A 24,548-nucleotide genomic window follows, 5' to 3' on the forward strand; every position below is an offset into this window, starting at 1 on the left:
TTCAAACATTTGGCATCCTGATTCCACCTGGTAATACCTGCCTCCTAAATTCAAGATCAATATGACTGCTCTTCAGAAAAGAATCTCCACTATTCTTCTGGTATGCCAAACTATAGGAACCTTTTTCTATTTTCTCTGCTGAGTGAGGAAAATAAACCCAAGAATTCCTCCGGATGGGGGGGCCGAGGGCAGAGGAAGGTATAATAAATATAGCTTCTGAAGGATGAAAAAGAAACTCGGAATGACAGAACACTGGCTAGAGTCCCCAGACATTAACTTTGTTGAAACCAGTGGCCCTATCTGTAAAATGGGGACATAAAATGCCCGAGGCCCTTGGGAGATCCTAGCCAATTATCTGGAAGAGTCAGCAATGAAGACTCGTCCCCCCAAATGCTCCCTCAAATCCAGATTTGGTCGATCCAGACGAGCTTACCTAACAGGGTTAATTCTGCGAAACCACACGATATTCTGCTTTTCTTCCCAGGGCAAAGCCACCTGACTGGTATCCCGGGAGGTAAGTCTGGGCACGGAGCTGAGGTGGGGAAGCCAGAGGGGAGAAGCCAACCAGGACCACTGGTGAGGGGGAGGCAGCCCTGGAACAGGCTGCTCCCAGAGAAAGAAAACAAGCCCCACCCCAATCAGTAATGGCCCATTCAGGAGGGACCTCGAGGGCCTGAAACCCCCTGGGGAGTTTCTGTTGGAGGTGGGGTGGGGCAGAGGGAGAAGAAAGGCCTGTCAGAGGTAGAGAGTTTCTGTACCTCCCTCTGAGAAGTCTCCAAGAGCCCCCAGAGAGACTCAGGCCCGGGTCTCTACGTGCCTGGAGGGTGGGGGGGGCGGGCACAGCCACTCAGGAATATTCTCCAAAGCCAACTGCTCCGATTCAGGAAGCATCTGTCCTAGAAACTGTGTCCACCTGGGAACTCAGTCGCCCTTACAGGCCAGGGGCCAATGTGCCTGCCATTAGGAAAGAACAAACGTTCATAGAGGGCCTACTGTGTCCCGGGCTGCCCACACCCAGGCCCTGCCAGCTTTCACACTGTTTGGCAAAACCTGCCCATCCTGCTTGTTGGGACAAATTCCTGGGGAGGCAGCATGGCCTGCAGGTAAGACCTGTGGGAGCTCAGGAGCAGCACCGTGGCCATCTGCTCGCCTCACTCGAGTCGGTCGCACTGAGAGCGAGCCAGTCTGTGGAACCCGAGGGGCTCTTCCAGGTGCGTCTGGGAAGGAAGGGCTCCCCCAGAACCCCCCCTCGGGCCTACCCCTCACCTCGCCATTCCCAGGACGGGCTGGGGAACCTTCCCCTACCCTGGTCTGTTCGGGAACGTCGCCTACTGTCTTCTACCTGACAAAACCAATGGTCAGAGGACCAGTGAAATCTGAGAAGCAGCTCCGGGGAAGCCTCTGCTCCCCCCATCCCCCCCAAAAAACCCACCCCCTACCGGGGACCAGAAGAGCGGATGGGGAGGCGGATTCAGCTCAACTCACCGAAAGGGGTCTCTGGAGGTGAAGTAAGCCGAGATGGACAAGTAACTCCCCATCTTCTTCCCACACCAGAGAAACAGGCTCGGCTGCAAACCCGTCTGGGAGGGCCTCAAGCTGCCTGCAGACAGCCACCATGACAGGCCCAGGGCTCCCGGCACCTCTGGCTCCGCCGGCTGCTGGCGCTCACCTCTCCCTCCGGAGCACCCGGGCTGCGAGCAGGAGGACTCCCGGCCACTCGCCCCCTGGCAGACTCCCGAAGGGGCTCATGGCTGGAACGGCTCCTCCCCAGTTCTCGGAAGCTCGGCCGCCTTGCAGGTCTCCCGGAGAACCGCCTCCCCGGGGAGGCTACGCAGACAGGGGCATTCTCGGGCAGGGGCCGGTGACTAGCTAAGAAAGAAGCGCGGCTGTCAAGTGAGCCTTCTCCTTCGGTCCCACCCCGGGAGGAAGAGGAGGGGCTCCCCGCGGAACCGAGGTGTGTGGTTGGAGCAGCTATTAGGAAACAGACCTTGCAGGCACGGGGTGGAGCTGAGCTGCAGGGCGGCTGGAGGCAGGAGCCCAGACAATAAGCAGGAGGGGCTGAGCGGCAGGGCAGGAGAATGGGTGTCCCACATCTGCCCCGAGTGGCCCCAGCCGGACGGATACCTAAAGGCAGGGACTTTCTCAGCAGTGAAAAAAAGCACGCGAGACCAAGAGACCCAGCGCCAAGCCGAGCCCCAGCCCCAGGAGGAGGAATGTGTGTGTCTCTCCTGCGCCTGGCTGGGGCTGAGATCCCTCAGCCTCTCCCTCTCCCTGGCCAATGTGGGTCGCTACTCCCCGACCTCAGAACTGTACTGGGAAGGAGGAAACAAGGTCCAGAATGTTAACGGACACCTGACGTTTCTCCAGGCAGCCGGCGCTGTACAGGCATGCTCTTATTTCTCCGAGATGAAAAGTATCTCCACGTTACAAATGAGGAAAAGCAAGACCTAGATCATTTATCTAAGATCAAAATTTTAGTCAGGGGCAGATCAGAAATTTAAAGACAGGTCTATAAACTCAGGGACACAAACTTGCAGCTCCAAAATGTCACTCTGCCTCTTCAAGAGAAATTTCTTCCTCAAAGGTTTTTCTGCAAGTGGGAGATCACGGGTCCCCAGTCTCTTCTGTTTTATGTTTTATTTCGGGGCCACACCCAAGCGATGCTCAGGGGCTACTCCCAGTAGTGCTTAGAGGTCCACGTAGTGCCATGATGGAATCGCAGCCTCCTGCATGGCTTCCATTTTGTCCCGTTATCTCTGTGTCTACCCCTGTGTCCCCTCTTCGACGTGTCTGTATGAGTTCATTCACTCATTTGTTCATTCATTCGTCTGTTCATTCATTCATTCATCCATTCACAGAATCCCATCCACTGGCCTTTGGGGTAGTGGGACTTCATTTGTTGAGTCTCCTGGCAGTAACTGGTCTTCTCAAGCTGAAAATGAGACACGATGGAGGCCTCAGGGGATGAGCACAGATAACGGGAGTGAATAAACCAGTGACCACCATGGGGAAAGCCAATTTTCTCTCTTCCTGCAGGGCTATTACGGGGGAAATAAGACTGCTAGAGAGGACTGGGGCATGCCTTGACCAAAGAACTTGATTGGGATGTGACGTCAGCTCTCTCCTAACTACACACACAATCCTCCTCTCTGTAGCTGATGTCTCTCCTTGTAAACTGTGTCAGGGAAATCAAAGATGGTGGTTAGGTTACCAGGAATCTGTGACCCAAAATAAATAAAATATAAATAAGTGGATGTGACTGTTTCAATAAAACTTTATGGGTAGTGCAACTTGAATTTCATGTAATTTTCAAGTGCCAAGAAATATTCTTATTCCAACCATTTAAAAATGTCAAAATCAGAGCTAGAGAGATAGTACAGTGGGGACAGAATTTGCCTTGCATGTGGCCAACCTGGGTTTGATCCCCAGCATCCCATATGGTCCCCTGAGTACTGCCAGGAGTAATTTCCTGTGTACAGACCCAGGAATAACCCCTGAGCACATTCTGGTGTCCATTTCCCCAAAAAATATAGTAAAAATTTAGGGCCTGGAGAGAGTACAGTGGGATGAGGACGTGCCTTTCATGCAGCTGACCTGGGTTCAATCCCTGACATCCCACAAGTACCATCCACCCACTCTGGAGCACTATCAGGAGTCACTCCTGAATGTAGAGCCAGGAGTAAGCCCTGAGCATTGTCAGGTGTGGCTCCCCTCCACCACTAGAAGTTTTTAAAAGGTAAAAATAAGGCTAGAGAGACAATTCAAGGGTTAAGGTAATTGCCTTACATGTGGCCAACATCAGTTCAATCCCTAGTACTGCGTAAAATTTCCTGACTTCGACCAAGAGTGACTCCAGAGAATATAGCCAGGAGGAAATTATGAGCACTACTGGGCATAAACCCCCACCAAAAAAAAAAAAAACTAAAAAAAAAATCAAAGACCATACACAGGTTTGCTCACTTTTGACCTGAAATCAACACTCAACTTCTACTTACTGACTCTAACAGTGAAGACCAGCATTCGGCATTTCTGCTGAAGTCGGTCACATCTCTCTTCTACCAGACACCATCCTCCAGCCCCGGAGGAGTGAGCTCTGGGAAGGTGCTACCTTCACAAAGCACTGCTGAGTACTCATGAATTAATGCTCTTGTATGAATGTATGAGTGATTTTAACCACACTATTCAAGAGAGTTATGATTTCTCATTATACAAAGGGAGAAACCGTGATACAGAGAGGTTAAATTATTTGCCAGGGGTCAACTAACTGTGTAAGAGAGTGGGGAAGTCAGGATTCAAACCCTGGCTGTCTGTAATGAGCTCTACCATTGCTACGCTGGAGCCCAGCCTGGGCCCAGAGCCAGACTGTCTGGGTTTGAATGCGACAATGTACTGCACGTAAGCCCTTGGCACAGAGACTGGAACACATTAAGGATTGATAAATGTTAGCTGCTAATATCATTAAGTCTATTGTTACTACCACTGTGGGCTAGCTATGTGGCCTTCAGCAAGTCACTGTCTCTGTCTGGACCTGGGGTCTCTAAATTGCTTCCAGCTTCAACAGCTTTCAGCCCGGTGAGACTGTGGCAGGCTCCCCGTTTTTGCTGAAGACCCAGGCTGAGCTGAAACCACTGGAGTTGGCCCTGAGGGGATCAGGGCAGAAGTGGGTGGGGGCAGGGGGGAACGACACTGAAAGGGCTTCCCAGTTGGGCTGCTCAGAGCTCTCTTCCTCCCAGTCACAGAGCCAACTCTTTTCTCACCAAAAAATCTTTTATGTGCCCCTGTAATTCAATCAGGCAAGAAGGGGGGTCCCAAATTAAGTCGGGAACTAGCAAATTATCTTCTAATTGCACTTTCTGATTCCCATCTGATGAACAGACCGTGGATGGAAGAAAACACGAGCCACAAAGAGATGGGGGCCAGGGAGCCCATGAGCATAACTCCTCTTGACGTTTCACACAGCTCTGCAGTTCCAGCAGTGGCAGGCGCAGTGAGTCGGTGTCTAGGAATGTGAGCAGGAGGCTGCAGGCGCTCTCCGTCCCCCCTCCCCCCTTTACAAAGGACTCTGTGGGTGGGTGTTCAGAGAACTAGTGAGGGTACTTAGAGCCACAGAAACTGCCTTTTCCTTGCAGAGGCAGAGATGCCCTGTCCTGAAACAAAAGGAAGCCCCTTCTAGTGGGACCCAGCTGGCCCCTATAAACTAAGACTTCAGGAGGAACCACTGAAAGGACTGATCACCAGATGTGATAACGGCTGGCCACTAGGACTGAAACGTTGCGGCTCCTCAGGGCCAACTTCAAAGGGTCTAGCCACCCAGAACTGGGAGGTGAAAGGTCACACTGGATGACATACTTCCGTCCTGCTTGCACACTGATCCTGGGTAGAAAGCTGATCCTCTGGGTCCCCAAAGCAGCTGGCAAAAGATTTAGCAGATACGGCTGCCAGAGGCAAACGGCAGGGATCCTTGCACTGGCAGTTACAGACAGGATAAAATGGCAGAAGAGGTGCTAATCTCTGGCACATTTTACAAGTTAGAAACCTGGTAGGGAGCCAAGCAAATGGATTCCTTGAAACCAGCAGAGACAACAGAGAGACTGGAGAACATCACCTTTAAAGCTGACAGCCTCACGTAAGCACAGCGCATCTCTCGAGCAGCTCCTCGAAGGTTCTGGTCAGATACATGGAAGCCTAAGGAACTGTGTTCACCTGGAGCCCTCTATTGGCCGGGAGGACTCCTACCAGGGAAGGGAGCTCACTTCTGGGGAAACTGGAGCTTCTCTATGAACTTTCCAAGGTGAGCGCTGAACCTCCATCTACTAAGCAATTTTCGGGCCTCTATGTTCCTCTTCTCGCCTGACTAATTTTCCACACTACAACAAGCAGTCATATTTTTAAAATGAGAATCCGACCTGGATTCCAATCCTGGCACCACATGGTTCCCTAGGGACCTCCCAGAAGTGACCTGTAAGCGCAAAACTCAATTAGCTGCTGAGTATGCCCGCCAACAAACAAACCAAACAATAAACTAAACTAAAAAAGAGAATCCCAGAAATATCACTGAAAGAAATTTTCCCTAGGTATTGGTATGCTACACCTTGAGGTGCTCAGGGCCACTCCCAGCTGCCAGATCTGTGCTGGGGTTGCTCTGGCACTGTGCCAGGGATGATTCAGTTGCAAAGACTGAACCCGAGCTTCATGCCCGCAGAGCATGTGCTCCAGCCCAACAAGCTCTCTCTGGCCCGAATCCAAAATTATTTAATACTAAAAGATGATGAATAATTCATAGGTCCACACTTGTATAAAACAGCTAAATACAAGAACACTAAGAATACAATACAGAATACAGCTGCTAAAAGTAATGACATAGGTCCTAGATGCTGAAACAAAAACTGTCCCAGTAAGGTGTTATGTAAAAAATGTAAACATCAGATCGTATGCAGTATAATTCCATCGTTTTAAAAGTTTATGTACACAATCCTTAGACACCATCCAGAAGATTCTACCATATTACCAATCTAGTTTATTGTAGATTCTTCTTATTAGTTTCATAATAAGATTCTACCTTATCAGTTTCTCTTTCACAAAAATGAGACAAGAAACAGGGAAGAAACAGCGTTAATTTTTGACCTTTTTGTGTATGTGAAGTCAAAACAGTTTTTTTTTTCTTTTTGGGTTATACCCAGCAATGCTCAGGGGTTACTCCTGACTCTACACTCAGAAATAACTCCTGGCGGTGCTTGGGGGACCATATGGGGTGCCGGTGATTGAACAGCTGGTCAGCTGTGTGCAAGGCAAATGCCCTACCCACCGTACTATCGCTTCGGCCCGAAGTCAAACAGTTTTATTTAGAAAAGATGAAAAAGAAGAGACACAGAAGAGGGACCCCGGGACCAGAGAAAGAGTACACTGGGTAGAGGGTTTACATGCACATGGCTCACCTGAGTTCAATCCCAAGCACTCCATATGTCCCCTGAGCACTGCCAGGACTAACCCCTGAGCCTAGTCAGGTGTGGCCCAACAACTCCAAGTTAATTTAAATAAGTAAATAAATGAGTTATAAGTAGAATTTTCAAAAGGGTAAGAAGGGGTTGGAGCACAGTGGGTATTACGTTTGCCTTGCATGTGGCCAACCCGGGTTCAATCCTCAGCATCCCATAATGTCCCGCAGTATTTGAGGGGTGCCAGGAGTGACTCCTGAATGCAAAGCCAGGAGTAAGCCCTGAGCACTGCTGGACATGGCCCCAAAACAACAAGAAAAAAAAAGAGGGGGGCGGGAGAGAAAACCTCCTCTGATAGGTACAGTGCAGTCTTTTGCCCCCGCGCCTGGGTGTCCCTCGCCGGGACCCCTTGGAGGGGAGCGGGTCGAGCTTTCCTCCCTGCCCCGACCGGGGCTCTGGCAGCCGAAGACCTCCAGGACCAGCCACCACCATGCTGAGACCACTCTCCGCACACATGAAGGTACTGGCAGAGGGACAAAGCCACGCGGGTTCCGGGGCCGAGACCTCCAAGCCTACTCGATTTGGAGTCGAGTATCTTCCACCCAGATCCTCCAAATTCCAGTAGGCGGGGGTCACACCCACCACCTGGCCCCCTGGCGCCGTGTAATCCCATCAGCGGCCAAGACTCAGAGACTATAAAATCCAGATCCCGGACGAGAACAGTGCAGTCTTTTGCCCCCGCGCCTGGGTGTCCCTCGCCGGGACCCCTTGGAGGGGAGCAGGTCGAGCTTTCCTCCCCGCCCCGACCGGGGCTCCGGCAGCCGAAGACCTCCAGGACCAGCCACCACCATGCTGAGACCACTCTCCGCACACATGAAGGTACTGGCAGAGGGACAAAGCCACGCGGGTTCCGGGGCCGAGACCTCCAAGCCTACTCGATTTGGAGTCGAGCATCTTCCACCCAGATCCTCCAAATTCCAGTAGGCGGGGGTCACACCCACCACCTGGCCCCCTGGCGCCGTGTAATCCCATCAGCGGCCAAGACTCAGAGACTATAAAATCCAGATCCCGGACGAGAACAGTGCAGTCTTTTGCCCCCGCGCCTGGGTGTCCCTCGCCGGGACCCCTTGGAGGGGAGCGGGTCGAGCTTTCCTCCCCGCCCCGACAGGGGCTCTGGCAGCCGAAGACCTCCAGGACCAGCCACCACCATGCTGAGACCACTCTCCGCACACATGAAGGTACTGGCAGAGGGACAAAGCCACGCGGGTTCCGGGGCCGAGACCTCCAAGCCTACTCGAATTGGAGTCGAGCATCTTCCACCCAGATCCTCCAAATTCCAGTAGGCGGGGGTCACACCCACCACCTGGCCCCCTGGCGCCGTGTAATCCCATCAGCGGCCAAGACTCAGAGACTATAAAATCCAGATCCCGGACGAGAACAGTGCAGTCTTTTGCCCCCGCGCCTGGGTGTCCCTCGCCGGGACCCCTCGGAGGGGAGCAGGTCGAGCTTTCCTCCCCGCCCCGACCGGGGCTCCGGCACCCGAAGACATCTTATTACCTCATTCCTACTTTGGACAAACTTGTAGGCTATCGAAGGTAGCCTGCCCACAGGGCAGAGTCTGGCAAACTCCCCGTGGCCTACCAAATATGCCAAATACCAGTAACAATGATGGGTCTCATTCTCCTAAAGAGCCGTGAATATAATCTCAGGGCTAGGATGAAAGAGACGTTACTGGGGCCTGCTCGAGGCAATCGACGATTAACAGGATGATGAAATGAAAATGAAATGATAGGTACACTGAAATAAGATGGATTTGGGAAGGCTCCTCTGTAGAGGACAAGATCTCTCAATGGATAAATCTGCTTGGTTGATTGCCAAGCAGACAAGAGGTATTCCAACCTTGAAGGAATATGTGCAAATACAAGGCATGACAGAGGATGATATAAAGTTGCAACGTGGGATATGTATGAGGATTGATGGAAGGGAGTGGAAGAGGGCCACACATACCAAGGGCCATTTCTGCTACGTAAAAAATTTGCCACCCAAAGGCAGTAAAGAACTAAGAGAGATAATTAAAGCAAAGTTCCCAATAAATATAAAATGAAGCCTGAAATTTAAAAAAATCCTTTAGTTGTCAATTTTTCTCCCTGAATGGGCATTTATACTCCAAGTCTCCATAGTACTTTTTCTTTAGGGGGGAGGGGAACAGGATACACTAGTGGTGTTCAAGGCTTACTCCTGGTTCTGTGCTCAGGAATTACTCCTGGTGATGCTCAGAGAACCGTATGGGACGCTGGGGATTGAACCTGGGTCAGGCACATGCAAAGCAAGCACCCTACCCACTGGATTATCTTTCCAACTCCTCCAGTTTGCCAGACACTGCTCCTATGTGATACTAGTAGTAGAAAACTGGTCAACATTCAGTGCCAAATGATGTGTTCACAGGGACAATCTGCCCTCACAGGGCTCTACCCGGGAAGCAGCAGGGCTGACAAGAAACAACTGCAAAAGCAGCTCCTGGTTCAGAAACGTAGACCAATAGTAGAGCATGACTAGCCCTGCACATCCCTGGCAAAGGTTTTGGAAACAAACAAGATTTTTGTACACCTGAACAAATATCCAGACAATGGCAAAGTTTGGATACCTTCCCTGATGTGGTAGAGAAGATCTTAAGTCTTTTTCTGTTTGCTTTTTGGGTCACACTCGGCAATCAGAGGGGTTACTCCTGGCTCATGCATTCAGGAATTACTCCTGGCGGTGCTCGGGGGACCACATGGGATGCTAGGAATTGAACTTGGGTGAGCGGTGTGCGAGGCAAACACCCTACCTGCTGTGCTATCACTCCAGCCCAAGAAGATCTGAAGTCTTAACCTGGCTAACAACAAAACTACTGTGTGATCAGAAGCTAGCCATTAAACAACTACCTGAACTTTAATTTCTTTCTCTGTAAAAGAAAGGAGTTAGGGGCTGGAGTGATAGTATAGTGGGTAGGGCACTTGCCTTGCACGCAGCTCACCTGGGTTCGATTCCCAGCACCCCATATGGTCCCCCGGGCACCGCCAGGAGTAATGCTTGAGTTAAAGAGCCAGGAGTAACTACTGTGCAGTAACTAGGTGTGACCCCCCTTGCCCTCCCCCCCAAAAAAAGAGAGAGAAAGGCGTTAGATGAGCAAAGATAAGCAAAGAATCCTGCACTAGGGCTGGAGAGACAGCTCAACAGGCTGAGCATATGCACTGCATGTGGGGAAACTGGGTTCCATCACAGGCATCACATGGGTCCCTCAAGTACTGCAGATAGCAACCCCTGAACCGGAAACAGCAGCTGAACACCACCCGTTGCCCCACCCCCACCGGAAAGCAAAAAAAAAAAAAGAATTCCACACCCATGGTTTAATGCTGAAGGGAAAAGTGAGACATTGAGGAAAGGGCTGAAATGAAACAAGAGTTGGCTGCAAAATTGGCTCCAGAAGGCTGGCATCACTTTGGTGAGTGTCCCTGGTCCAGGTCTTTTTGTTGACCTTTTAGGTTCAGAAACAGGACTTCAGAGAACTCAGAGAGGTACAGACACTCTTTATGGTTCCATCATGATCATTCCATTTGTTGCAGGCAGGCAGGCAGGCAGGCAGGGAGGCCCTGCAATGAGTTTCTCAGGAAATAATAAAAGCAAGAGGAAATTGCCCAGCTCTGAAGCAGCCCAAAGGCAGGAGGATCACCTCCCTTTGAGATGCAAATACTAAGCTATTTCCATCTAGATCCATAAACTGAGGCAATACCTAGAGAAGGTGGCCTCCTCAAAAAAGGAGAAATTACAGAAGCATCCAAAGTGATGCTAAGAATATGAAAGGGCTAAGATTAAGCAACAGCACCTGGCCTATGCAGGCTCAATCCCCAGCATCCCATATGGTCCCTAGACCCTCCCAACCCCAGGAGTGAGCCCTCAGCACAGAGCCCGGAGTTAGTCCTGAGCACCACAGGTCTATATGGTCCTCCTATCCACCTCCCCCACCGCCCCCAAAAATGAAACGACCATCAAGAATCCAAGGTTTTTCCTCTGTGACAACATCCAGATTAACTTTCATATGTTATATATAACCAGGCCAAGACAATATGGCATTTGGAGAAATTGTACAAAACCTTCTAAAAGCCACGTCTGCATTTCCCCTGTGGAGAAGTCGGAGTTCACTCCTGCACATGTCTGTCTCTCTCTCTCTCTCCCTTCACGTTTCTCTAAGTGAATTTCTTCCTATTTTTTTTTTTTTTTGTGAAGCAAGATCGTTTTTATTGAAATTTATTTTGAAAGATGTAAGGGGAGGCGTCAGAGAGTACAGCAGGCAGGACGTTTGCCTTGCTCACAGTCAATCCGGGTTTGATCCCCGGGATCCCACATGGCCTCCCAAGCACTGCCAGGAGTGATTCCTGAGTGCAGAGTCAGGAGTAATCCCTGAGCACTAGCGGGTGTGAACCAACAACAACAACAACAACAACAACAAAATACATGAGGGAAAAAGTGTGTATTACGCGAGATACATGCTCCAGGGATATGGTGAAGAACAAGGTCTAAGTGAGGATCTTTAAATCAAGCTATTTTACTTCACTATTTGATCTCCCCCTAAAAGTCTTTGCTGTGAGCAAAGGGGATATTCCTGGAATGCCCATGTGCCCAGTTAGAGCACTTTCCTTTGTCTTGCAAAGAACAGTTCCTCACTCCAGCCTGAGACTACAGCACTCCAGGAACTCCAGTGGTATTTCTGTGCCATGCAGAACAAGAGCACTTCAGGGACAACTAGACAGCTGTCTCATGGGGCTGGTGCACTGCAAGCATCCATGCTGCAGAGGTGCTTGTAGCAAACCAATCTTACTCCATGCCAGGCACTTCCCAGGGGCTGAGTGTGTCAAGCGGAGAGGTGGAAGCACTGTTTCCTTGAGACTACCTTGAGCTATGGGACTTCAATGAAGTACATCAAAGAACAAGATAAGATAAATTAAGCTCAAATACAGCTGCTACATACAGGACACCTTTGTTAAGGTACAGGAAGGTCCAACTGTGTGACAGGTGTCTGTCCTCCCCTTCCCCGTCAGGTCCAAGAGTCCAGCCATACCTGCTCACTGACTGTTCCCATATAAATAAACTAGACATAGGGGCTGAGTGATAGTATAGCAAGTATGGCACTTCCTTTCATGAAGCTGACCTGGGTTCCATTCCTGACACCGCATGTGGTCCCCAATACCCTTCTGGGACTGATCCATGAGTGCAGAATCAAGAGTAAGTCCTGAGGATCTCCAGGTGTCGCCCCCAAACCAAGATAAATAAATAAAATAGGGGCCAGAGCAAAAGTCCAGCATGTACAGCACTTGCTTTGCACACGACCAATCCCTGGCATCCCATATGGTCCCACAAGTCCACCAAGAATAATTCCTGGACACAGAGCCAGGAGTAATCCCTGAGCATCGCTGGGCGTGGCTCCCAAACCGGAAGTAAATAAATAAACTAGATAAACAGGCAAAATAGAATCAAGGTCTTGGGTCAATAAATGCAGCAGCAACATCAACATGACAACAGCAGATGGCAGGATAGTGCCATTGATTTTCATGAAGAAGAAAGTTAAGTGGTTTTTTTTTTTAAAAATAATGCTGGGGATCAAATCTAGGGCCTCATGCGTGCATGACAAGTACTCTACCCACTAAGCTACTTCCCCGGTCCTGTAATGGTACTTTTCCTGACACTGGAGGGTTCATAAAGCCTCTGAAGCAATACTCTTCAATGCTACTTGACACTTCCAGTTGTGAGGCAGGCAGGGTGTGTTTGTTGTTTGTTTTTAGGCCATACCTAGAGAGTGGCTACAACCAGAGCAGGGTTCTTGGGAGTCACTCCTAGTGGTGACAGTGCAGGGTATGGGGGAGAAGTATGTGGTGTTGGGGGTTGAACCTGAGGCATTCATATGCCACGCAGGAGGTCCAGTCCTTTAAGCCATGCCCCAGGTCTAAGCAGAAGAGGAAACTAATTCTCAGAGAGGCTAAATGACATGTCTATTTTAAGAACACTAGCAGAGTCCTGTAAGCAAAGAATCATAATGCTTGGGTCCAAATCCTAACTATGCTGCTAACTCTGTGACCCTGAGCTATTCCGTTCCCCGTCTGTAAAATAAACAGTACATTTATTGGGTTGTTTTAAAGAGTAAGTAAGATAATGCATGAGAAATGCTTAAGACAACGTCTTCAAAGTAAGCATTCAATAAATGGTATTTATTTCTATAATTATGAGTTTACCATACTTGTTTAAATGGAGGGTTAGAAAAAAATGAAAAATAATGGAGGGTTAGAAAGACAACTGGGCATAGCTTTATCATCACAAAAAATACTGTTGTCTGACAGCCTATTACACCATAATCTCTGGTCACTATGGCTGGCATTTCTTCACCGGTCTTTCCTCTAAAGTCACAATTTAGAGGAAATAGTTTGTTGCCAGATGACGTGACAATAGCTTTCAATCTACAGCACCTCTTTCCCAGAGCAGAGACATTAGAAATCGATTGTTGAGAGGAAACTCTTGTACTCTGTGTTTATGATCCCAAGCCAGGAGCACCTAATAGTTCCCAGAGGTTTTAAAATGGTGGGACTTTGGAGCCAGAGTGATGGTACAGCGGGGAGGGCATTTGCCTTGCATGTGGCTGACCCAGGTTTGATCCCCAGCATCCCATATGGTCCCTGAGCACCACCAGGAGTAGTTCCTGAATGCAGAACCAGGAGTAACCCCTGACACTGCCATGTGTGACCCACAAAGCAACAACAACAAAAAAATACAAAAAAAGGATGACGAGATTTTTCTCTCATTATAAAGTTGTTAGGAACCAGGACCTGCAAGAGTGTCCCAAGTTGGGGGTGGGGGTGGGGGACATACAAATTAACAGTCTGTCTAACTTCTTATATTTGTCAACATGCCAAGAGGCCATAGCTTCATATTTTAACCTATACTACATGTTTTATATGTATAAGTGCACTCTGGATGTTTTCCTGACTGGAGGCTGTTTCTGAGAGATTCAGAGAGGATTCCAGTTCTATAACCAAAGACCCATCTCAAGGCAAGGGAAAGCTAAAGGTACTCAAGAGTCCTATCAGGTCTATTGCTGAGTTTGTTTGTTTTGTTTTGGGGGGAGGGAGCACACCCAACTGTGCTTAGAATTTATTACACCAAGGGATCACTTCTGAAGATACTTAGGAGTCTCTATGTAGTGCTAGGGATCAAACCCAGGACGGCTATATGCAGGGCAAGCATCTTATCCACTGTACTATCTCTCTAGCACCCACAGTGCTAAGATTGAGAAAAGAGAGTAAGAGCTAGCCAGTCAACTGCCTATAGATCCTGGGCTCCTGATCCTTTAACTGTGTACAATTCAGGGGGCTGGAGCGATAGGACAGCGGGGAGGGTGTTTGCCTTGCATGCGGCTGACCCAGGTTCGATCCTCGGCATCTCTTATGGTCCCCTGAGCACCACCAGGAGTGATTCCTGAGTGCAGAGCCAGGAGTAACCCGTGTGTAGCGCCAGGTGTGACCCAAAAAGAAGCCGAAAAAGAAGAAAAAAAGTGTGCACAATTCAGACTAGGCTATCTCTAGGAGGTCTATCAGCTGAACACCACTATATAGTACCCAGTTCCAACCTTAAGTGACTCTCAGTTGTCCTGGGTACCTGAGAATCTGCTGCAACGCTATTTGAAGCAAGTTTATGGATACTGCTGCAGAAGTGGGCAGATAAGGTAGTATTAAGAAGGTGAAGGGAGGAGTTTGGGCCAACCCCAACAGTTTCTCATTCAATATCCAGCCTCACCCAGTGACTAGGAAAACAAAGGTAGGGGGAAGGGAGAAGAAAAGTCATTTCCTTTAATGCAGCTGCAGACCAACTGTGTAAGAGCAAGGCTGGAAAGGAGCCAGGAAGAATGCATTACTTTGGGGAGCATGGAATAAGGGTTCCACTTCCAACAGGCCTGTGTCCAGACAGAATCCATCAGAGAATCACAGATGAGCACAAGTGGAAGAGAAATTCAGAGGGCAAGAAATACAGTGCAGCAGGCAGGGTGTTTGCCTGGCATCCAGCGGAACTGGCTTCAATCCACAGCACCACATACAGTCTCCAAACCTTCCTGAAGTGATCCCAGTGTAGTGACTACATGGGGCGTGGCCTAAAAAACAACGACGACAAAGCAGCAAAACAAGACCATTCAGGCTGCTGCCTCATGTTCCTCATAACCAACATTACCACTGGGCATCCGACAAAAATACAGACCTTGCCAGGGCTACTGACTTTCCTCCAATTTGGAGACAATCAAATTGGCTCCAAAGCAGTCAGTCTCCCCAGGGAAAATCATAAGGCTCCATCTGAAAACTCCATGATGCAGTTTTCACAGGAGGCTCAAGAATCAGATGCACTCCTTCAACAGAGTGTGATTAGGAAAACTCCATCCTCAAAGTAAAGCTGCAAGTAAGAGACCAAACCTAAACGCTCTACTTGACCCCAGGCTTGATCTTTAACTGTGCCAGTACAGTCTAGATTCAAGTTAACCTCAGCTCTAGCTTCTCAGATGACCAATAAGTATATAACACTTGATCACATGACTTCCCATTAATCATCGATTTGCTTGAGCCGGCACCAGTAATGTCTCCATTTGTCCCTGTCGCTTGCTAGTGTAGCCCAATGGCGTCTGCTCATCCTAAGTATCAGAAGTATATAAAAAGAGAAAGTATATAACAAGAGAAAGTATATCAGAAGTATATAACAAGAGAAACAATATATGTGTGTAGGTGTATACAAAGTGATAGCTACTAATTGTTATTTAAGGATTGTCTCTGGTCAGGTGCTGTAGGATGTATTTTATTGTAGTTTTCTACATTTAATCTTTCCCACCAACATTGCAGAAAGGTAGCCACGGCCAGTTAATAAACCGCAAAGCCTACAAATACGTATCTGCCCCCTGCCAAACACACACAGTTTTCTCTAACAAGATAGCATCTAACCAGATTTACAAATGATCTAAGGCTCAGATCTAAGGCCAGGTTTCGTCATCCATGACCTATATGTGCCAGCTCTTCATGCTTTTGATTTCAAGCCTCTGTGTTAGGAAGGGGTTAAATCTTATAGTAGGCAGACCCGTGCAGTTCTGAAGTTCTTTCATTCTCAGAGAATCTAGGAATTACAAAGATAATTATCCCTGCCCAGTTTATTTTGGGTAAAAAATAATCATACAAAAAAGAAAAATGGGCTGGAGTGATAGTACAATGGGTAGGGTGTTTGCCTTGCACACAGTCGACCCGGGTTTGATCACCAACATCCCATATGGTTCCCCGAGCCTCGCCAGGAGTAGTTCCTGAGTGCAGAGCCAGGAGTAACCTTTGAGCATCGCTGGGTGTGACCCAAAAAGCTGAAAAAAGAAAGGGAGAGAGGGAGAGAGGGAGAGAGGGGGAGAGAGAGAGAGAGAGAGAGAGAGAGAAACAGTAGGAATATAGGAATAAATATAACCATATTGGTTAGACACCAAGGTAAGCCTGAATCTATGTAAATCATTATCTGCTGATCCCACTTGGTAGCTTCAACTATAAAATTTAAATGTCAGTTGTCCTTTTCTGTGTAATCCTACATTCCCAAGGCTTCAATTTGAAGGTGCCTTTCTTCTAATTACATTCTGCTATTTTACTAAAGGCAGTGAAAATCAACTTCCCTGTAGCAAAGGAGGAGGAACCAAGACCATCAGATCCACACAGAAGACTGCAAAAGTAAGAGTTAGAGCTGATTCAGATAAATGCTGGTTCCTCTCCAACTTTTTCCAAGGTCCGAGTTCTCCAGAACAACCCCTCACACAGTTCCCTTGAGGAGGCAAGTGCTTAAAGGTCAATTAAATCACTTGCTATCAGCACTGAGAATGATCTGCAAACTGTGTAGGAGCTCGAATCCACACACAGTGTCCATCTGCAGTCTGTGTCAGTCTCAGGATGGGAACACAACCCACCACTTCAGACCATGGGGGCCATATATGCCCACCCAACCTCTGATGAGGAATGACCGTGGGCTATGGATACAATACAAAACAAACCCCATCCTTTGTTGTTGTTGTTGTTTTTCTGAAGTAAGATAGTTTTTATTGAAATTCATTTAGAAAGATGTATGTGTGAGAAAGAAAGATAAGAGAGGAAGAGGAGAAATGTGTTCTCAGGAGAATACAGGCAGCAAAGAAACATAGAGACAAGTAAGCAAAATTCGTGTCCAAGGGAGGACACAGGCTTGAAGAGCAAGCCAAACTCACTCTTTAATGTCCATATTTTTCTTTTTTGGGGGGTAGGGGTGCAGCAGGTGTGATATACTTGGCTCTGCTCAGAGTGCATTCCTGGCTGTGCTTGGAGGTTTACATGGGGTACCAAGGATCAAAGAAGGGCCAGCCATGTACAAGGCAAGTGTCCTGTCCTCTGTACTATTGCTCCAGCCGTATGTCCTTATTTTTCTGATGAAGAAACAGTCTGAGACAGCACGAAAAAAACTAAAGTCCGTGTCATTTTCAGGAAATTAAACAGTCTCAAAATAATAATCTATAACTTGTAATAAAAGTTAATGATAAAAAGCAGATAAGATACATCCTGCGGAGAAGAGTTGGCTTTGCCAACTGCAATAAAAAGCACCCTGGAATAGCCAAAGAGATAGTACAGGGGTTTAGGTGCTTCCCATGCAATGCAGCCAACCCTGGTTTGATCCTTGGCACCATGGAGGTTCCCCTGAGCAACACCTGTGTCACTCCTGAGCACAGATCCAGGAATAGCCTGAGGAACGCCAGAGTATAACCCAACAAAACAACACACACACACACACACACACACACACACACACACACACAAACCCCACAACCCTTGAGGCACCTAGATAATCAATAATGCAGTTGTAGGAAATGTCATTCTTCCTGAGAATGACTTTTTTCTTTATCCATAAAATGAGGGTGACTAGAAACCACTCTCCCCACCCCCCATACACACCCCTATAACTGCAATAAGTCCATCTGTGTCTCTTCCACTTTCACTGAGCACTGGAGGGAGCCACAAGTGATATTTGCTCAAGTGTTTTTCGTTAGCACATCCCTTCCTTCCCCATATCACCAACAGAAATTGAAGCTCGTAAGTCAGAAGTTTGTGTCTGTATTTTTCAGAACATTAAATAGTACCTGTTGTGTGCCCTAGCAAAGAAAGAGGAAACATCCACTTACCGGAAGCAAGACCTGTGCCAGGCTTCATTGACGGTCCTGTACAACCTCTGGCTTGGAGTGACGTGATCCCCACAGCCCTGACACCTCCAGGCATCTTCACCTGCACACAAGACCAATTACGTCAGCGGGCAGTGAGATAGTACAAGCAGTACTCTGCTGCTTTGCATGGAGTTGTCATGGGTTTGATCCCATGGTTTCCTGAGTGTTAGCAAGAGTGATTCCTGAGTGCAGAGTTAGGAGTTAAGCCCTGAGCACTGCCAGGGGTGGCCAAAAAAACAATAAATAAATAGGTTTTTTTCCCGCCCCAGAGACCGATAGCAGAAGGAGGCAAAGAGACAAGATTATGGATTACAAACAGTGAGACTCAAGAGGTTACCATATGAAATAGTTGCATTGGTGCTTTGTTAGATGCACAAGATCTCAGGTACATACTTACCCAGTCTCTGCTCATCTCCCCAAGGACAGAGAATTCACAGTCTCAAAAAGGGCCCATTTTCTAAAAATGGTTGATTTGGGGGGGGGGGTGTTTACACCCAGGGGTGCTCAGAGCTTTCTCCTGATTCTATGCTCATGATGGAGCTTGGGGGAATCATACGTGGTGTCAGGGATCGAACCCAGGTTGGCCACACACTAGGTAAGCACCTACTATAGCTCCAGCCCTAAAAATGACTCAGTTTCCTTTTCTATTGTAACAAAACCTGTTTTACTAAAACTTGCAACCTCTGCTAATCACCTTCAGGGTCCTCCCATTGTTCATCGATTTGCTCCAGCGGGCCCAAGTAACATTGTGAGACTTGTTACTGTGTTTGGCATATCGGATACATCAGGGGTAGCTTGCCAGGCTTTGCCCTGCAGGCGAGATACTCTCGGTAGCTTGCCAGGCTCTCCAAAAGGGGCGGAGGAATTGAACTCGGGTCGGCCATGTTGGCTGGGTGCAAGGCAAACGCTCTACCCACTATGCTATCACTCCAGCCCAACCTCTGCTAATAGCTCTAAGAAATGAACAAGATTTCTCTCCTTTTCTTTTTTCTTTTTTCTTTTTTTTTTTTTTGCTTTTTGGGTCACATCAGCAATGCACAGGGGTTACTCCTGGCTTTACACTCAGGAATTACTCCTAGCAGTGCTTGGGAAACCATATGGGATTCTGGGAATTGAACCCGGGTCAGCCACCGTGCAAGGCAAACACCCTATCTACTTTACTACCACTCCAGCCCCAATTTCTCTCCTTCTGAGGTCAGTTTTTCCTGTGACTTTTGCAAGGCAGCACCTAGAAATTTATCTATTGTCTTTTCCTATTCCTTAAAGGTTTTGGTTGAGCAAATATTCCATCACTTAGTCCAGGAACTCATTCAGTCAACGAACATCACGGGTCCTCTCAACAGAAAGCTGTGCTGGAGATTGTAAAACAACATCATCCCCAATCCCACTCTCCTTAATGAGCAAATCCAGAAGCCAGAGACAGTGTAGCAGTATTACCTTCCACAAGCCTGACCTGTGCTCCATCCCTAGAACCTCATATGGTCCCCTAAGCCCCGCCAGGAGTGAGCCCTAAGCAAAGAGCACTGCTGTGCACTGCTGGGTGTGGCCCCAAAATAAAAAACAAAAACAAAGAGAAACAAATCCACTGGGAAAGAAAACTTCCATTTTGTGACTTTTCATTTAGATGTTATTTTAGTAAAATGCTATTTTAATTCTGAGGAAAAAAGTTGGAAGTTGTAAGTGGAGCAGTCCGCCCATTTTAGTTGGGGCACCAGGAGGGGGTTTCAGTCGCAGTGCTTGCCAAGGTTAGACTCCCAGTTGTCGTGCTCTAGAGCACTCTGGTTGTAGTGCTCACCAGAGGTCACTATGGCACTTGCACAGATGCTGGCTGGGGGCACACTTTCTGGGTAGGGAGGAGTAAGGCTTTTACGGTTGCTTACTGTGGGTGATAGAGCTTTAGTGGTGGTACCAGAAACGGCTACAAACACTGAGGATTGTAGACAACGGCTCCCAGGACTGTGGTCAGCACATGTGACAGGACAGGAAGCCTGAATTCACAACTCTGCACATGCCCTTAGGCCTCAAGAACAAATATTTAATGAAATCCTCCTGTATTCCAAGAACTGTGCTTTCACAGACCCAGTACCATTTCATTTACCAAACACTGCTGAGACAGGTATCATTATACTCATTTAATGAATGAGAATACTGAAATCTTGGGGCAGTGGTGACAGGCCAAGCTGTAAATCTAGCATTTCAACTCAGGCCTGGCTTATTCTAAAGCCGAGACACTTTCAACCCCCTATATTAATCCCTGCTCATTCCACTGTGGGGGAAGAAAAGAAAATCTTCTAAGGGGAATCTGACATTTGAACTGAGTCTTGAAAGATGGAGAAGATTTACCAAATACTGAGAAAGGACAGGAAAGGGCTGTGTGCCTGAGGCATTAGCATGGACAATTGCACAGAGATGGTCTGTGTCCCTCCAAAAAGAACAAAACTTAATACTCCTGGTATAGCTCAGATGCCAACTTCTTTAAATGAAAAGGGCAGCGGAGATCAAACTATGGTACCTGACTCAGCTCTAAAAAGCAGGAGAAGGTTGTTACAAGACTCCCTTGTGCATCCCATGTATACAGCTTTGTTCTCTCTGGGTAACTCCAGACTGCCACAGGCACAATGACAGTCACTGAGTCCAGTTTCACAGGCACAGGACCATGAATAGACAATGAACAGCTCTAGGCACTTCAAGATTGTTTAGCAGAGGCTGGGGATAGCTGAACCATAGGGCATTTGCCTTGCATGTCTGAAGCTCTAGCTTCGATCCATGACATTGGGGAAAAAACAAAAAGAGTGAAAACTACTTAGCAGCATTACCCCAGATGAGAGTTAAATAAGATCACAGAAGGCTTTAAAAAAACAAAAAACCCTCAGAGACCAAACAGTACAGAGTAAGTTGCCTGCCTTGCATATAGTCGACCCTGGTTCAATCCCTGGCACTGCATATCGTCCTGAGCACAGAACCAAAAACAGCCCTGAGTGCTGCCAGATGTGGCAAATTTTCCCACATAACACACCAAACAAACAAAAAATCATAAATACCTAAACCCATTTACTCCTGGGCCTAAACCCCTCAGACTCAAGAGGGATCTCTTTTAGTTTTGGGGGTGGTAGTCAGAGAATATGCCACTACCCTCACAAAATTTCAAAGCAGAAAGTCAGAAAGACTTAATCAAAGTAGGACATGGTTCTGATCAGTGACAGTGAAACAGAATTAGTGAAAAGACGGTTAATAAGCACATGCACCTAAGTGAATGTTCCAAATTCTAGAAACAGAAGTTTGAAACACATTTGACTTTTTTTTCCCCCTGCTCTCAGGGATCACACCTGGCACTCTCCTGTGAAGTACCAGGGATTAAACATGGATTGGCTGCTTGCAAAGCAAGCACACTACCAGCTATACTAAGGCTCTAGCCCCTCATATTTGGAACTCTTTTTTTTTCTTTTTGGGTCACACCCAGCGATGCACAGGGGTTACTCCTGGCTCGTGCACTCAGGAATTACTCCTGGCGGTGCTCAGGGGACCATAGGGATGCTGGGAATCGAACCCGGGTCGGCCATGTGCAAGGCAAACACCCTACCAGCTGTGCTATCACTCCAGCCTCTGGAACTCTTTAGAAGGGTTTTCAGAATCAGTTTGTGAACTGCTGTGGCCCATCCCCAGAAAGCTTGACTTTGCTGTTTCTTGTTTTTACTTTTTTTAAACTTTCTTTTGTTTTTAAGGTCACATCTAATGATGCTCAGGGCTTATTCCTCGCTCTGCGCTCAGGGTTCACTCCTGGCAGGTTCAGGAGACCATATAAAGTTGCCAGGGATCAAACCCAGGCAGCCACATTCAAGGCAAATGCCCTACCCGCTGTATTATCACTCCAGCCCCTTGTTTTTACTCTTTAACCCAAAAGGAATAGTCTCTAACCTTACCACCCACGCAACAATTCAGCACTTTGGTTCTGCATGACTTCTAACTTTGCAAAATTCAGAAAGGATCAAGACCTTCCACTACAAGATATTTGACATAACTTGTTAACTGCCACACCTTCCAGAGTCTGTTCAGTTTTTCCCATTTTGAGAAACTCAAAGTTTGAGAAACTCAAACTTACTGTTTGCTCTGTTAGGCACAAAATCAAAACCCCGACTTCAAGTCTCTCATATCTACTTGGTTTCACTTCGAAATATATCCCAGTTTTACCCTCTCCTTCATTACAGCTCTAGTTTAGGTTGTTAACTTCTCCCTTTAGTTGCACAGTCTTAGACGGCTGACCCACTTCACTACTTCACTGTCTGCAGAAAAAAAGACACTTGTACAGCAGGAGAGTACAGCAGGTAGGGTGCTTGCCTTGAACCCAGCTGACCCAGGGCCAATACCCAGAACCCTGTGTGGTCCCCTGGACCTCACCTGAAGTGATCCCTGAGTGTAAAGAGGCAGGAATAAGCTCTGAGCGCTGCTGGGTATGGCCCAAATAACAAAAACCGAAAAAAGGCAAAACAGAGAAAAAGACTACATAGTCCTATTCTGATTCCATCCTTTCCACTTTTCTGAAGTTGTGCACTTTCAGGTGTCTCCATCACCAATGTCTTCTTCACTGACTCCTTCCAATTAGCCTCTAAATAAGAGATTAAGAGATCGCTCAAAGGGCTGGAGTGTCACAAGTTCTGCAGACTGAAGCCCTGTGGCTCCAATCACTGGCACTGCTCAGAGCAGCATCCCAAGCACTGCCCACCATGCCATGTGCTCCCCATGCCGAAATAAATGAATTCAAGTCTTTTCCACTGGGGAAGGGGCAGGAAGCCCAATACAGATACTGTTTTCTCCCATAGCTTCTACCTTTGTGTCTATGTATTTATAAGTTGTCTAGAGATGACAGACAGCCCTCATTTCCTCACTTCCTATTTACAGCATAATCTACTGCAATGTGATTTCCACAACCACTATTTCCCTGAAACTGGCTCACCGGAGCCAACAAGGACAGATACTGCTAAATTCAATGGACATGTTTCATTCACTGCTTTTTCTTTTTTTTTTTTGGGGGGGGGAAGGGGGCTCTCAAGTAGTGCTCTAACAGTAGGCAAGGGGACCACTCCTGGAGATACCTGGCCAAAGAGACCAATGGGAACTGGCCCTGAAAGATGGCCCAAGGATGTTTTACTGCCCAGTCATGCGGTGCTCAGGACAGTAGTACTTGGGGACTTCCAGGGCTACAAACGGAGATGCGCGAGAGACTCTGGGATGCTGGAGATCAAAACCAACTGTGTGCATGCGTAACACGCACCCTAAGTGCTGAGCTATCATCTGGCCCTAACACTGTATTAGGGAAAGAGCAGCACACCAAAGACTAAACATTGGAAAATATTAATGGCATAATTATTTTAATTATAATTGGGCAAGAGTTTGAGGGAAATAATCAAGTTCAAACTAAGACAATGAGGTGGTGTGGGAAAAAACTATTTCTTTTTTTTTTTTTTTTTTTTTTTTGCTTTTTTGGGTCACACCCGGTGATGTATAGGGGCTACTCCTGACTCTGCATTCAAGAATTACTCCTGGTGGTGCTCAGGGGACCATACTGGATGCTGGGAATCAAACCCGAGTCAGCCACGTGCAAGGCAAATGCCCTACCCATTGTGCTATTGCTCCAGCCCCCAAAATAACTATTTCTTAAGGAAGTAACTTTCAAGCTGAATGCTACAAGATGAATATAAATTGATCTGATAAAATTAGGAACGAATAACATAAAAGACTGCAAGACGGAGAAGGGAGGATGCATGCAAAGGTCCTAGGCAGGAACCAAAGTTCACATTAGTTAGCTACTGTTACCTCCAAAGGATTAGAAGAACCAAGGAACTAATGGCCTTCCACAAGGGGCTCCCAAAGAGCCCTGACTGCATGTCATACCTTCACGGTCACATCATGATGTGTATTTTTATTCTTGTCATATAATCATGTTTCTTGCATCCGAATATTCATACCTCAAGTTATTCTGTTTTTAGGATATTTCATCTACTATTCTCCTCCAATTTTTTTTCCTTCCTTGGGTTGGAGATAGCAACAGGCCTCTGTGTGTAGGAGGCCCAAATTCAATCCCTGGCACTGCACGCTCCCCTGGATATTGCAGAAAGTGACCCCCAAGGCACAGAATTAGGAGCAAGCCCCAAGCACTGCCAGGTGTGACCCCAAAACTAATATGTGCCCCAGTCCCCACCCAAAGTCCTATCCTTCCTTGATGGTCTTCCAAAGCAGAAAGTATTTGCTTCACTGTGTATATGCCTAGTTGCATTATTGTTTTGTTTTATCTGCCTTATTTAGTGGTGCTCAGGGGTGCTGAACCCACTTCCAGTGATAGTGAT

At 47.6% G+C, this 24,548-nt stretch overlaps 1 protein-coding gene across 2 annotated transcripts in view; it reads right to left on the bottom strand.

Moving 5' to 3' along the window:
• LIMK2 (LIM domain kinase 2) overlaps positions 1–24,548 on the bottom strand; it is a 68,946-nt gene that overhangs the window by 29,922 nt on the left and 14,476 nt on the right. The window contains exon 2 of one of the 2 annotated variants that reach the window (XM_056116494.1): positions 18,169–18,268. In XM_056116494.1, coding sequence (XP_055972469.1) covers positions 18,169–18,268 — 100 coding nt within the window. Of the gene's footprint in view, positions 1–1,485; positions 1,781–18,168; positions 18,269–24,548 lie in introns of those variants that run through there. The other variant, XM_056116495.1, reaches the window with a different exon arrangement.

The sequence above is a fragment of the Sorex fumeus genome, unplaced genomic scaffold (assembly GCF_029834395.1).
Source record: "Sorex fumeus unplaced genomic scaffold, SorFum_2.1 ptg000032l, whole genome shotgun sequence".
Lineage (NCBI taxonomy): Eukaryota > Metazoa > Chordata > Mammalia > Eulipotyphla > Soricidae > Sorex > Sorex fumeus.